Below are 12,152 nucleotides of genomic sequence, written 5' to 3' on the forward strand. Positions count from 1 at the left end.
AATTTGCACAGGTAAAAGAAATTATATTTAGGTTTCAGAAAATACAGAAAACTGGAGTTATGAGAATTTTTTTAATGGCGCGTGAACACAGCATTTGAGGAAACCCAGACGAAGTGACTGGGGACATTCAGGTGTCGGTAAAGCTCATTTTATCAGTGGCCTCGAGATGATGCTCTTTTTTTTCGTAAGTGAAGAAAGGTAGTGAAATACTATTGGGCATCCGTGTTCACAGAAGCGCAGAATAAAAAGGAACGAGTTCGCAGGCTCTCGTTTGGGAAGCGTGAGTCTTTGCGTCCGCTTGGAGCCGATGTCCCCTGAGGAGGCGACGCACAGAGAGGCCTTTACAGTAAAGAACAGTAAAGAAGTAGAACTTCATCTAAGGGGTCTGTCGGACTGAATTGCAAAAGTTGCTTAGCTTTTCCAAAAAGACGGTGACTGCCCACCTGTGTACAAACCCACTCCTGAAATCCCAGCGGTGCTCAGACCTGGACTGAATCAAGACTCGGGGAGAAAGGGTGGAACGACGGTGATGAGTTAAACCTGTGAGGACAGCGTGTCCCTCAGCGCGCAGCCGTTAGGAGGGAATTAAAGCAGCAACGGCGACAGCCGCCGCCACCGCTAGCCCCGCCGCTCCGCCAGGAAGGGCGGGAGGAAGTCAGCAAGACGCCGCCGGGTGCGCCCCGCCGCCAGAACATCAAAGAGATGAAAATCCGAACTTCAAGCAGTGATCCGAGCGCGCACAGTCCTCCGCGGGGACCATCCGCGACTGTGCCGTTCCGTGGCACGCGGTGCAGCCACACCGTATGACCCGTCACCACCCCCCTCCGGAACCTTCCATCTGCCCAACCAAACTCCGCACCCATCAAACAACAGATTGGGTTTTAACAACGTAATCATTTCAATTTTTCTTTCAAGTAAGAGCTTCTACTTATGACAAATTTAAGACAACGCTGTTTAAAAAATTCTCTTGTGTTTAGGCACTATTTCTTCATAGACAGCTAGACCCGCGTTTTGTCACCGAAAGTGTCTAGGAGCAAAAGAGACGGCCACGAATTGCACGCCGTCCGTGTGGATGGGGGCGGGACGGTCGGCGTGCTGCGGAGACGTGGGGCAGGTGGCATTCGGGGGCCAGCGCCATCGTCCTGGAGACTGCATGAGGAGCTCCGCCTAGCGGACTTAAACGCGTGCGACAGGGAAGGAAACGCACCCTTTGTGGCTTGAGTGTGGTGCACTGTCTCTCTCCGAAGTGACGCCCTCCTGGCAGAGTGCCCCCCACAGCCGTGTGTGCCCCCCACGCCCCCCACCTGCCCCACGCGGGGAGAGGACGCCGCGCCAGGGCCGCTGGCCATGTCTCCGGGCCTGACGTCCACACTCAGAATCCTTTTCTAGATAGTCTGGCCTGCAGGGAGCTTAAAAGGTAAAGAACAGGATAAGTTAATGTGGAGCGAAGTTTAAAACTCAGCCTGTTTACCCTGGGGTGAGACAGGGTGACAGTTATGTGCCACTCTTAAGAATGGGGGAGATGCACCATCTTCTCATCATTCAGCTGCTGAGAAAAAGGAAATCCACCTAAATTTGAGAAACTTAATTTGTGCATAAGGAAGATTCTGGAAGGTGACGGTAAAAAACATCCGAGTGTCAGTTTCCGTCCTTGAGGATCCCGAAGAGGAGGCTCGTGCACCCCGAGTGCTCTGCCCGCCACGGGGTGCGGACTGCGAGCGCCGTCAGAGGTCAGGGAGGGGGTCGCACCGAGTCGGGACTGGCCTCCGTCCGTGTTAGGAAGATCGAGTCGCACTTACTTCCTCTGCCCTCAGTCTCCGTCCCTCTCCCCACAGGCCGATCTGAAGAACCAGCTGGGAGATGCCGGCTATGTGGTGTTCGGAGTGGTCCTCTTTGTGTGGGAGCTCTTACCGACCACCTTAGTCGTCGTCTTCTTCCGGGTCAGAAGTCCTACGAAGGACCTGGTAAGTCAGCCGCTTTACACGTGCAGAAAACATCTCCTAGTGCATCCTTCATCCTGTTGTTTTATAAAAAGTTCCTTTATTTAATCGGGACTTTCTTTTCCCTTAATTCTCCTCTGAGAGAAACGTGCTTTTCAGTTGAGCTTTATTTTACAAAAGAAACGAAAGTAAGTCGCACGTCGGGGCCTGGGGAGGGCGAGGAACTGCTTTTCCTGGTGCAGAAACAGCCTCGCTAGTATTTGAGCCTTGACTTGTCGTGAACCAAGTCACAAGCTTCGGTTTTAACAAAGGAAAATGGAGAATGGCGGTTCAGTTCTTCAGCCCTCTCTTACGCTGGCTAGTGATTAGGAAACGGGGGGATAGGAATTTAAAAACGTTAAAAAGAATGCTGAAGCCCCGCCCCCGATTTGGTCACATTAGTGCTCAACCAGCTTTATAGAACTGTCCATGAGGGCAGGACGGAGGAAGCGCGGGGGCCTTGCTCCGCCAGATGCTCCAGCCACATCGCTGGTTAGCGGTGGACCTCGGGGCGGACCTCGGGCTCGCGGGCCCTGGCGGCCGTGGGACCGGCTTCCGTCCAGTGCCAGCCGAGCGTGGGTGTGGGCGGGAAAGGAAGACGGGGTGGGGCGCGGACGCAGGCCCGGCCTGGCCTGGCGACGGTGCCGCAGAGACCGCGGCCGGGGGGCTCGGGACCGGTTCCCTCCGCTTTGCTTGTTTTTATCTGACCTCGACGGGCGCTGGGAGCCCCTGGAGGCTTCCGTAAAGCCAGACCCTAAGCGTCCCCATCGCCGGCACAGAAACGGGTGGCAGGCCGCAGCGGGTCCTCGGCCGTGAGTCGGCTCCTCGTTTCCTTCCTCCCCTGGCGTTTTCTGGGACCTCGTTTGATGCAGGCGGAGTGAGGCCGCATCCTGAGCACGGGCCCCGGGGGCTGCACCGAGGGGCCCGCGCGCCTCCCCAGCCTTTCCCGGTCTCCGTCACCTGGCGTCCGGGGGCTCCCTCTGAACCGTGCTCAAGGCCACGCGGTCTCAGGAGCGAGCGTAACGTGGCATCGTCCGTAGCGCTGTTTGTTAACTGCGTGCAGAGTAACATGGATGGTCCAGGCTGTACACTCCGGTCTCACTGTCCCGGGAAGCGCATTGTCCTGAGGGGTCCCCGGCCGCCCCCCGCCCCCCTCGCCCGGCATGGGTTCCCGCGGGCGTCCCTGGCAGGGAGCCCAGCGGGGCGGGTTCGTGCGCGGGCCCTGTGGGGAGAGCGTCTCGGGCTCCCGCAGCCCTGTCGCTCTCTGATGTAGGCCCCGCGGGTCTCCAAAGCCAGATGTGGTGGGGGCTCCGCTTCTGGGCACAGCGCCCCCAGGGGAGCGCGGCGAGGGGCTCAGACTGCCTTCTCCTCTGGGGGGCCCTCCCCACCTGGCTGTTTACCCTGTTCTCTGCCACGCTGACTCCCACCTGTCCCGAGGTGCGTCCTGGGCGTCCTTGCCGGTGGGAGGTCTGGTCAGCAGTCTGCCGGGGTCCTCAGTGCCGTTGGCCCCGGAGCCGCGGTGTCGTTTGGCCGAGGGTTCGCCTACTCTGCCTCCTCGTGCTCGTCCTTAGATGAAGAGGCCAAGGCCCCAGACGGTAGGGGATGGAGCCGGGAGTCCGCCCGAGTCGGTCTGGCCCCTGCGGCCTGGGTTTGATTACCGTGGCTTCCCGCGGCTTCATGAGGTTTGCAGAAGAAACTAAATTCCTAATGCTGCAAGTCCTCACTTAACGTTTGCGACAGGTTTTGTGACAAGTGAAATGACGTAGGACAAAACCAGTTTTACCGGAGGCTACGTGGTCTAAGCCAGAGGAGTTCCCGCGGCTTCTCATCGGCGTCACAGCAAAACGGTGTTCAGGACACCGTGTTCGTGCGACTCGGTGACCGTCCCTTCACTGCCTCTCGTGCCTGCAGTTGCTTGGAGAGAGCGTCACGCGGCAGTGTCCTCGTTTTGGGGGGATCTACAACTCAGCTCGTAATCGTCAGCTTTAAAAGAGCTGCCCACAGGTGGGGCGTTTCTTTAAAATGGCATCTGTCGCGTGTATCCATAGTGTAGCTTCTGCCGGGTGTCACGGGAGCTGACGTAACCGAGTACTCGGGCGTGGCTCTGTTGTCCACGTCAGAATTCTGGGGGACCTGGTCCAGGTACCAGTTCTCAGGCCGTGTTCCGGACTCGTTCGGGCTCTGGGGTACCTTCCGCGAACCCACATTTTAAATAATTCAAGAAGCACCCCAAGGGTTTTGAATGTGCTGTTAAGTTCGAGAATCTATGTATTTTTTTGTTACTTAAACGGTTTTGAGATATAATTCCCGTACCATACAATTCACCTATGAAATTATACAATCCAGTGTGTTTTTTGTGCATTCAGATATGTGCAACCATAACCAGTTTTTAGAACATTTTTATCACCTCAAAAGAAACCCCGTACGCTTGGTCGCTCCCCATCCCGTCCCCGAGCAGCTGCTAACGTGCTTCCTGCGTCTCCCTGTCCCTCGTCTGGACTTGCGCATGAACGGGGCCATGCGGCGTGCGGTTTTCTGGGCCGGCCTCTCTCGCTCAGCACAGTGTTGTCAAGGTGCGTCCCAGATGTGTGTCCGTTTCAGGGCGTCGCCCCTTGTTCTGGCTGAGTGATATTTCCCTGTGTGGATGTAGCGTGTCTGTTTACCCGCTCGCCCATCGATGGCCGTGTGGGTTTCCCGCTTTTGGCTATTGTGAATTGGGCGTAATGCTGCTAGGGATGTTCAGGTGCAAGTTTCTGTGTGAGCATGTCTTCATTCCTCTTGGGTAGATTCGTAGGAGTACAATTGTGGGTCATATGCTAACTTGATGTCTAACAATTTGGAAAATTGCCAGGCTTTGCCACAGAGGGGGCAGCATTTCAGACCCCAGCCGCAGGGTGTGTGCGGGGGGCGGGGTTCTGGCTGCTCCCCCCACCCCCCGCTCCGGTGCTTGTTCTAATCCGACTCCTCGATGCCGACGTCGTGATCGATGGCGTGATCGGTGCGAGGTGCTGTCTCGCCGAGGCCTTTGCTTTGCCGTTCCCTGACGCCCGCGCGTCTCTTCAGATCCCTTGCCCATTTTTAAGTGGTTTCGTTTTTATTATTGAGTCGTAAGCGTTCTTTATATGTTTCAGGAGTAAGTCCCTTGTCAGATACGATTTACAAACGTTTTCTCCTATTCCGTGGGTCGCCTTTTAATTTCTCGATGATGTCCTTCGAAGCACAAAATTTTTTAACTTCGACGAAGTCCGTCCAGTGTACGTTTTCTCTTTTGTTGCTCATGATTTTGGTGTCTCATCTGAGAATTCTGTGCCAAATCCTGGGTCATGAAAATTTGCCCCTGTATCTTCTTCTAAGAGTTTTATAGCTTTTACTCTTACACTTAGTTCTATGGTCCATTTTGAGTTACTTTTTGTGTATGTGTGAGGTAAGGGTTCAGCTTCGTTCTGCTGCATAGATACTCTTGAACTACAAATAGTACATTTTAAGGCATCCGGCCTTGCGTAAGTTCCACTTCGCTTCCTGTTTAGCCAGATGAGTCTTAGAAAAGCAGGAATTCACGTAGATAACCACCATATAGCAACTTGTTTCATACTCTGTTGGTTAACTTTTAAATAGACTACTCATGAATTGTACAAAGATGTCAGGCAAATGCTGGATTTTATGCCAGGTTTGGTTTGCCATATTCTATATAGTTCTAATCTGCTTACTTGAAACCAGTCATTTGAAATTTTTTGAGAGGTAAACTCAGCTTGGGGACAGAAAGAGGATGAAGTGATTATAGAGGCAGGTTGTGGAAACTGGTCACAAAACTCTCAAAATTATTTCATCATTATTGTTGATTTTAAATTGTCGTGAATGCATACGGTTATGCAGGTTTGCGTAAAGTTACCATATGACCCAGCAATTATAGGCATTTGGGACCATCCAGTTCGCTTTTGGACATTGTAGGGCTTTCTGAAAAGGAATTAGGACTGTGATGATTCACTGTCGCAAGCAAGACTCTGAGAGGACCGTGTCCATACAGGTGAAGGGCAAGGCTAGTGCCTCCTACCCGGGAAAAAGCCAGTGAGATGAACCCCAGCCAGCAGGCCCGCCCAGAGGCGGGGGCCCCGTTTGTCTTGTTTGCCTGTGTATAGTGCGGGGTCTGGTGTCTGAGCCCACGACTGTCTTTCCAGACCAGCCCTGGGATGGTCCCCAGCCATGGATTCAGCCCCAGATCCTACTTCTTTGACAACCCTCGAAGATACGACAGTGATGACGACCTCGCCTGGAACGCCGCCCCTCAGGGACTTCAGGGAAGGTACACGCCAGTTCCAACAGGGCCGGGTCAGGGGGTTGGGCCATACCAGTGGGCGGAGCCGGGCCCACAGGTGTTCGCAGGAGCTGGGGGCGAGGCTGGAAGGAGGCCGGCACCCCGAGTGTGTGCGAGGCCCACTGCGGCCACGCAGAGGCGCCTCTCGGGAGTGGGGAGTCGGGCTTCTCCTCGCAGCAGCGCCGGACACCCCAGGGGTGTAGGCTGCCCGGGTCGCCCGCCCCTTGCCGCCACCCGCTGGCACTCAGCTCTGCCCCGCAGCGGTCCTGGCCCCGCTCAGCCTGGCTCGAGGACACCGGCGTGGGGGGAGCTCATGGTTGACCGCCGCCCACCAGGTGCTGTCCGCGTGCCCCAGGGCCCTGTGCCACCCTTGGGAGGGACACTGCAGGGCACGCGCTTCTTAGACGTGAAGCCCATCTCAGGCGGAGCTTTGCAAGGGTGGAGGCGGGTCGTGGGTCACTGGCATGTGACCGTACCCCACCCCCACCCCGGAGGAGATGAGAAGGGCGTGGAAGTCCACAGGGGTCCTTCGGAGCTGTGAACAGAGCCCTGCTTTTGGGCACAGGGACGGGGATGGAGAAGCTGGGGGGACACAGGGCTCTCTGAGGGGCTATGGGGTGGGGGGGGCAGAGAGAGCCAGGTGCTGTGGGAGACAGGATGGTTCTGGGAGGAGACGGCAGGCCAGCCGCAGGGCCAGAGGGTGGCGGGAGCTCGGGTCACCCGCAGCGAGCCGGTCACAGCGGCTTCCGATGCCCAGAGCCTCATGGTGTCCCCAAGGCTGCTCCACATCGTTAGCCCACCGCATGCCCTGCTGGCCACGTGTCCCTCATGTGAACGCGGCCCAGCCGCTCACCCGTCGGGAGCCCGTGGAGCTGGGGGAGCCCCGAGGAGCTAGGGGAGCCCCGTGGAGGGAGCCCCGTGGAAGGAGCCCCGTGGAGCTGCGGGACCCCCGTGGAGGGAGCCCCGTGGAGCGGCGGGAGCCCCGTGGAGGGAGCCCCCGCCCCCGCCCCCGCGCCGGGCGTTCCAGAGGCGCCGCCTCCCCCGGCCTGAGCGGCGGGGCGCAGCTGCTCCCGCTCCACGGATAACGCGAGTGCCAGAGCCCTGTCCGACACCGGCCACCGGCGGCTCGTGGTCCGGCTCGTGGTCCGGCGCGGCTGGTGGGTGGCGCTGGCCGGGGCGCCGGCGGGCGGGCCCCCGGCCGCTGCACTGTCCCACGGCCACTGGGGCTGTGAGAAGCGGCTCTGAAGAACCTGGGACCCGCCCGTGGTTCGTGGGATTTCCCGCCTAACGCGGGCGGGTCATCAGCAAGGATTACCACGGTTCCAGTCACTGAAATGCCTTTTCTTTTTAAGTTTCGCTCCAGACTACTGTGACTGGGGACAGCAGACTAACAGCTTCCTGGCACAAGTGGGGACTTTGCCACCAGACGCAGTTTCGGATCCTGACAAGCCGAGCCGCGGGTAGCACGGATACCGGTTTCACAGAAGACTCCTCAGTTGAAAAGCTTCAGAAAGACTAACTTACAGCTGAATTTTTAGGGCACTTTTCCTTAAGAAGTGAGACTTGATTTTTATTTGTTACAGGTTTCCGATGGCTCCGTAGGGCTCTAACTTAGCAATAACTTAGCTACAACCTTATTTTAGTACTCAGAAGGGAGCCTCGCCGCCTATCTCATGGGTATAATTTAAACTTTAAAAAGTTCTGTACTTTTATAAAGATGTATTTTATATAACTTAAATAATAATGCTAAAACATACTAGGGGTTTTTGAGAATGTTATTGCAATATATGTTGTAGTTTGCACAGACTTTTACGCATAATTCACTTTAAAAAATGCACAGCACGTGGTCTGAGGGTTTTCTGAGGCTTGTGGACTGACGTGTGCCTCAGCTCCTCCCCGCTGCAGGCGCCTCGGAGTTAGGGCCACGCTGGCAGACAGCTCCGGGCTGTCACCGTGCAGCCGGATGAGCTTGCGTGCGAGGTCACGGGCTCGGAGGTCATTGCAGCCCAGCGACGGGAGCCGGCCCGCGCTCGGCGCTCCTTTCCAGGGGTGCTGCTGGATACCCCCAGGTGATGACGCTGACGTACGCTCTCGGACCTCCTCTGCTCTCTTCACAGGTTTTGCTTAGTTTCCCAGCCCAGTGAAGTCTAACGTCCATTGTACCTCCTCAGGGCTTTGGCGAGACGGCACCTTTCCCAGCTCACTGGACATTCGTTACAGTCAGGGGAGAAAGGAGGTTCTCCAAAGGGGACTAATAGTAAACGCCCCTGGCTCGTAAGCCAAAAGCCTGTGGACCTCGAGCAGTTTTCCTTTAATTTCCCGTGGTGTTTGAAACAACGCCCTGTTCGCAGATACCTCTGGGCGGGAGCAGCACTGCCGTGCTGGCCGGCTCCGTGCCTGCCTCCCAGCCCCGTACAGGGGCAGGAGCCGGGCAGCCGCTTCCGAGCCGCGCCGCCTCTAAGTGAGACGCGCATCCCGAAACCCTGGCTCCGCAACCACAAGTGCCATTCCGAAGCCTCCGACACGTGTGTGCGTGTGACGCGATGGAACGTATGTGTTCTGCAGTTGCAAAACTGCCTGTGATCGGAGACTGTGGCTCTTCAGGGAGGTTGAATGCTCCGGTTTTCTACAAAAGAGATAAGGCGCCCCAGGAAGTGCAGTTCCCCGAGGGGAGAGCTCTGCCGCCCCGGGAGGACCGCGTGGAGCGTGGGGCGGGGGCAGGAACGGAGGTCAGTAAGCCAGACCCGCGTTACGACACCCCTTTCGGACGTCTTCCCGTTTTGGTCTTCGGGAGTCATTTATCTCTGGGCACTGATTTGAGAGAGATCAACGTCTACTTCTCTTGATGGTACTTAAAATTGGTACAAGTTTTAAATGGGTCGTGATTGGGGTTTTCATTTCTGCCCACATAACATTCCCGCCTTTCAATGTATGGAAGGATCCGGGTCACATATCATTTAAAGTAGTTACCTTCAGGGGAAATCCTACACTGAAGCAAAATTTGCACTGATTGTTCGGGTTGCCTTAAGATATTTTAAATACTCTAAAAGGCTCTAGGGATACCCTCCCTTCACACTCTGTTACTCATACCTAGGAAAATTTAAAGGCACACTCAGAATATGCTTAAGACTCCTTTAAATCAGGAAGTGTGGGAGTTCTTTATTAGCTCATTCTGGGGAAGATATGTTTTTTTAAATAGTGATACAAATGTCACCGGAATAATGTAATACCCATCCTAAATGTATAAACGCTTCATCATTGTTATTGCTGGCAGGAAAATTGAAATACCCAGCATTAACTGGTAAAAACCACCGTCTATTTTTATGATAAAGCTGCTAGTTTTTATTTGAACTAGGATTTTTTCATTGGAAAAGATAAAAATGTTCTAAATGCCTTTTTCTTCTTCCCCTTTTTAAAAAGTAATGCAAAAGCACAAGTGCTGTAAACACATCTAGAATATTAAAAACTATGTATCAAATGGTTTTTCTCTTTAGTAAACGATCATGTGTATACCCTGTGAAATGTTGCAGGTTTGGATGGAGAGGAAAATTTAAATTTCCATTAGCTTCCTAATTTACTTGTGCTGCTAAGTACATTAACAAAGCTATTCTTTATGTGAAAAATTAAAGGCTAAGAGAAGGCAAGGAATGGTGATTATTGGTTCTAAGGTACCCAGATGTCTTTGTTTTACAAAACATAATGAAATTAAAGTCAAAAATTGATAGGGAAGAGTCAGTATCCCTGAAAATTTTGTACTATCATTTAAATCTGATTTGGCACTAAAATGCTGCGCATGAATGTTTCTGTGCATCTGTTGGAAATACACAGACAATTAACTGCAAAAGTGGACACTTAAGAACTCCAGTTGATTCGTGTAGATATCTCGCATCGGTTCCTTTGTAGAAGTAACCCATTTAATTGAGCCGATGGTGAAAGTGTCCAGAGTGTGTCACCCACGGAGCCGTGGGCCGTACGGGGTTTTGGTTCCTGTAGCGTACGCAGCATGTGCACGCACTCGGTTCTGCCGGTGTCCGTGAGCGTGTGAGGCACGCGCTGGGAGCCGTGCGGGTACCGCGTGCTGCGCGCCTCGGGCGCAGTCGCTAGCGCATCCCCAAGGTTTCCTTTTACCAAAATCCAGAACTGCTTTCTGGCCGTCGCGAACACTTAACCGAGGAAAGGAGTAAGCGTTAGTAAACCTTAGAGCAGGAGAAGTGCTTTGAGAAAAAGGTTCTTCCAGTTGCATAGTTGATATTACTAGCATATTTTTGTTTTTTAGCAATACAGGTGAACTTACATTAGGACTAAATGAGTAAGTATCTGAAACTTTGGCAAGATTTCCAACTAAAGAAACTTGGTTAAAAAAAAAAAAAAAAACTACCTTGATTTCACCTTAGACTCCTGCACGGTAATATACCAGCGCAGCTCTGATCAGAGGCACACCTGATACGCATTTTGACTTTTTAATCCATGTGAGAATTTTGTTAGGAACATTTCTAAGTGTGCTCCTTCTCCTAGTCCAGATGGAGGAGCTATTGGGTGGAGCTAAAATAGCGGAATTCTCCTCAAAGACTGATTCAGGTGAGGAAACATCTATTTAGAAAGGGGCAGTAAGGACAAGGGAGTGGTCATCATCCCTGGCTACCGAGTGCCTGTTGCTGACAGACACCGGGCTCGGTACTTGTCGCGTGTCTGTGGGCCCGTCTGTAAACGTCTATAAATGCAGGGACACCCTTACGTTAACCCTGCCCTGGCCCTTAGCAGGGACATGTGAAGTCCTTTCACCAAACCGTCAGAATACCTCGAAGTCCGCTAGTGACGTCCCTGTGGCCCAGCCTAGTCTCTCTCGCCCACAGCTGTCGCCCGGCCACTCTGGGCCTGGGCGTTGATGGTGGCTCGGGTCCCCATGTCTGGGTTCCGTCTTCAGATCCAGGCCCAGTGATTCAGCAGCTCCTAATGGTGTCTACCTGCTTCCTCAAAACATGGGTCCCTCACCTCCGTTCCTTGCCCTGTGGCTGGGTCGGCCCCTTTCCCCAGGAACTGACGAAACCTGGCCAACGTTGTCTTTCGCCTCCGCCCCGGGCCTGCCCCGCCCCTCGGGCCACATCTGTGGCTTTCTCTGCTGTTCCCTGTTTTCATGTCCTGTCCTTGACCCTGAGCCTTAGTGTCCCGGGAACCTTGTTACCCTGCAACAGCGCCTCCCATCTGCGTCGACGAGGTGTGGAAGGGAAATTTAGGTAAACGCTGCTTTACCAGGGCCAGCGTGTGTGCCGTGCCTGGCCACCCCCCCCCCCCCCCGCCGCCCCCGGTGCATTCACTGGCCCCGTCTGGGCTGCAGGTCCGCGGACCTGAAACCTGCCTGGAGTTACGCTCTGTGGAGGAACTCCATGTGCAAAGTCAAGTCAGAGCGGAATGTTGCACGGTGAACGCTCACTCTGCTCTGACCACCGGCGTCAGGCGGGTGGTTTTAGCTGATTTTAATCGGTGTGTGACAACTCGATGGCATTGTCAAGCAGAGACTAAGTCATTCACGACGAGGCACCTTCGCCAGACGGGTTCCGTGGTGGCTTCCTCCCCCGTTGGCAGAATCCCCGGCTGCCTTCCCACTCCTCAGAGATGGAACCCGGTCAGGCTGTAGGACCCTCAGATCCAGCTGGCGGGGGGTGTTGCTCACGGTGTCCCCAGCCCCTGGACCAGTGAATGCGCGTGGTCAGACCCTGCTCTTGGGTAGGCTTCGTTTTTAAGGTGACTTCTGGCATTTTTATCTTCTGTACTTGATTTTTCAGGTTTAATACTCATTTAAGGGCTCCTCCCTATTTTCTTATGAATCTTTGACAGATATACAACTTTTAGACAAAGAATTC

General features: G+C 54.3%; 1 protein-coding gene across 2 annotated transcripts in view; it reads left to right on the top strand.

Annotated features, from left to right (window-relative positions):
- Positions 1-10,665, top strand: part of GPR137B (G protein-coupled receptor 137B) — a 33,910-nt gene extending 23,245 nt beyond the window's left edge. The window contains exons 4-6 of one of the 2 annotated variants that reach the window (XR_004955473.1): positions 1,836-1,964; positions 6,155-6,279; positions 7,644-7,779. Coding sequence is in view for 1 of the 2 variants with exons in the window: in XM_016163405.2 (XP_016018891.2) it covers positions 1,836-1,964; positions 6,155-6,279; positions 7,644-7,755 (366 nt within the window). In the remaining variant the exon portion in view is untranslated. Of the gene's footprint in view, positions 1-1,835; positions 1,965-6,154; positions 6,280-7,643 lie in introns of both variants that reach the window. The other variant, XM_016163405.2, reaches the window with a different exon arrangement.
- The last annotated feature ends 1,487 nt before the right edge of the window (positions 10,666-12,152 follow it).

This window comes from Rousettus aegyptiacus, unplaced genomic scaffold (genome assembly GCF_014176215.1).
Source record: "Rousettus aegyptiacus isolate mRouAeg1 unplaced genomic scaffold, mRouAeg1.p scaffold_m13_p_18, whole genome shotgun sequence".
Lineage (NCBI taxonomy): Eukaryota > Metazoa > Chordata > Mammalia > Chiroptera > Pteropodidae > Rousettus > Rousettus aegyptiacus.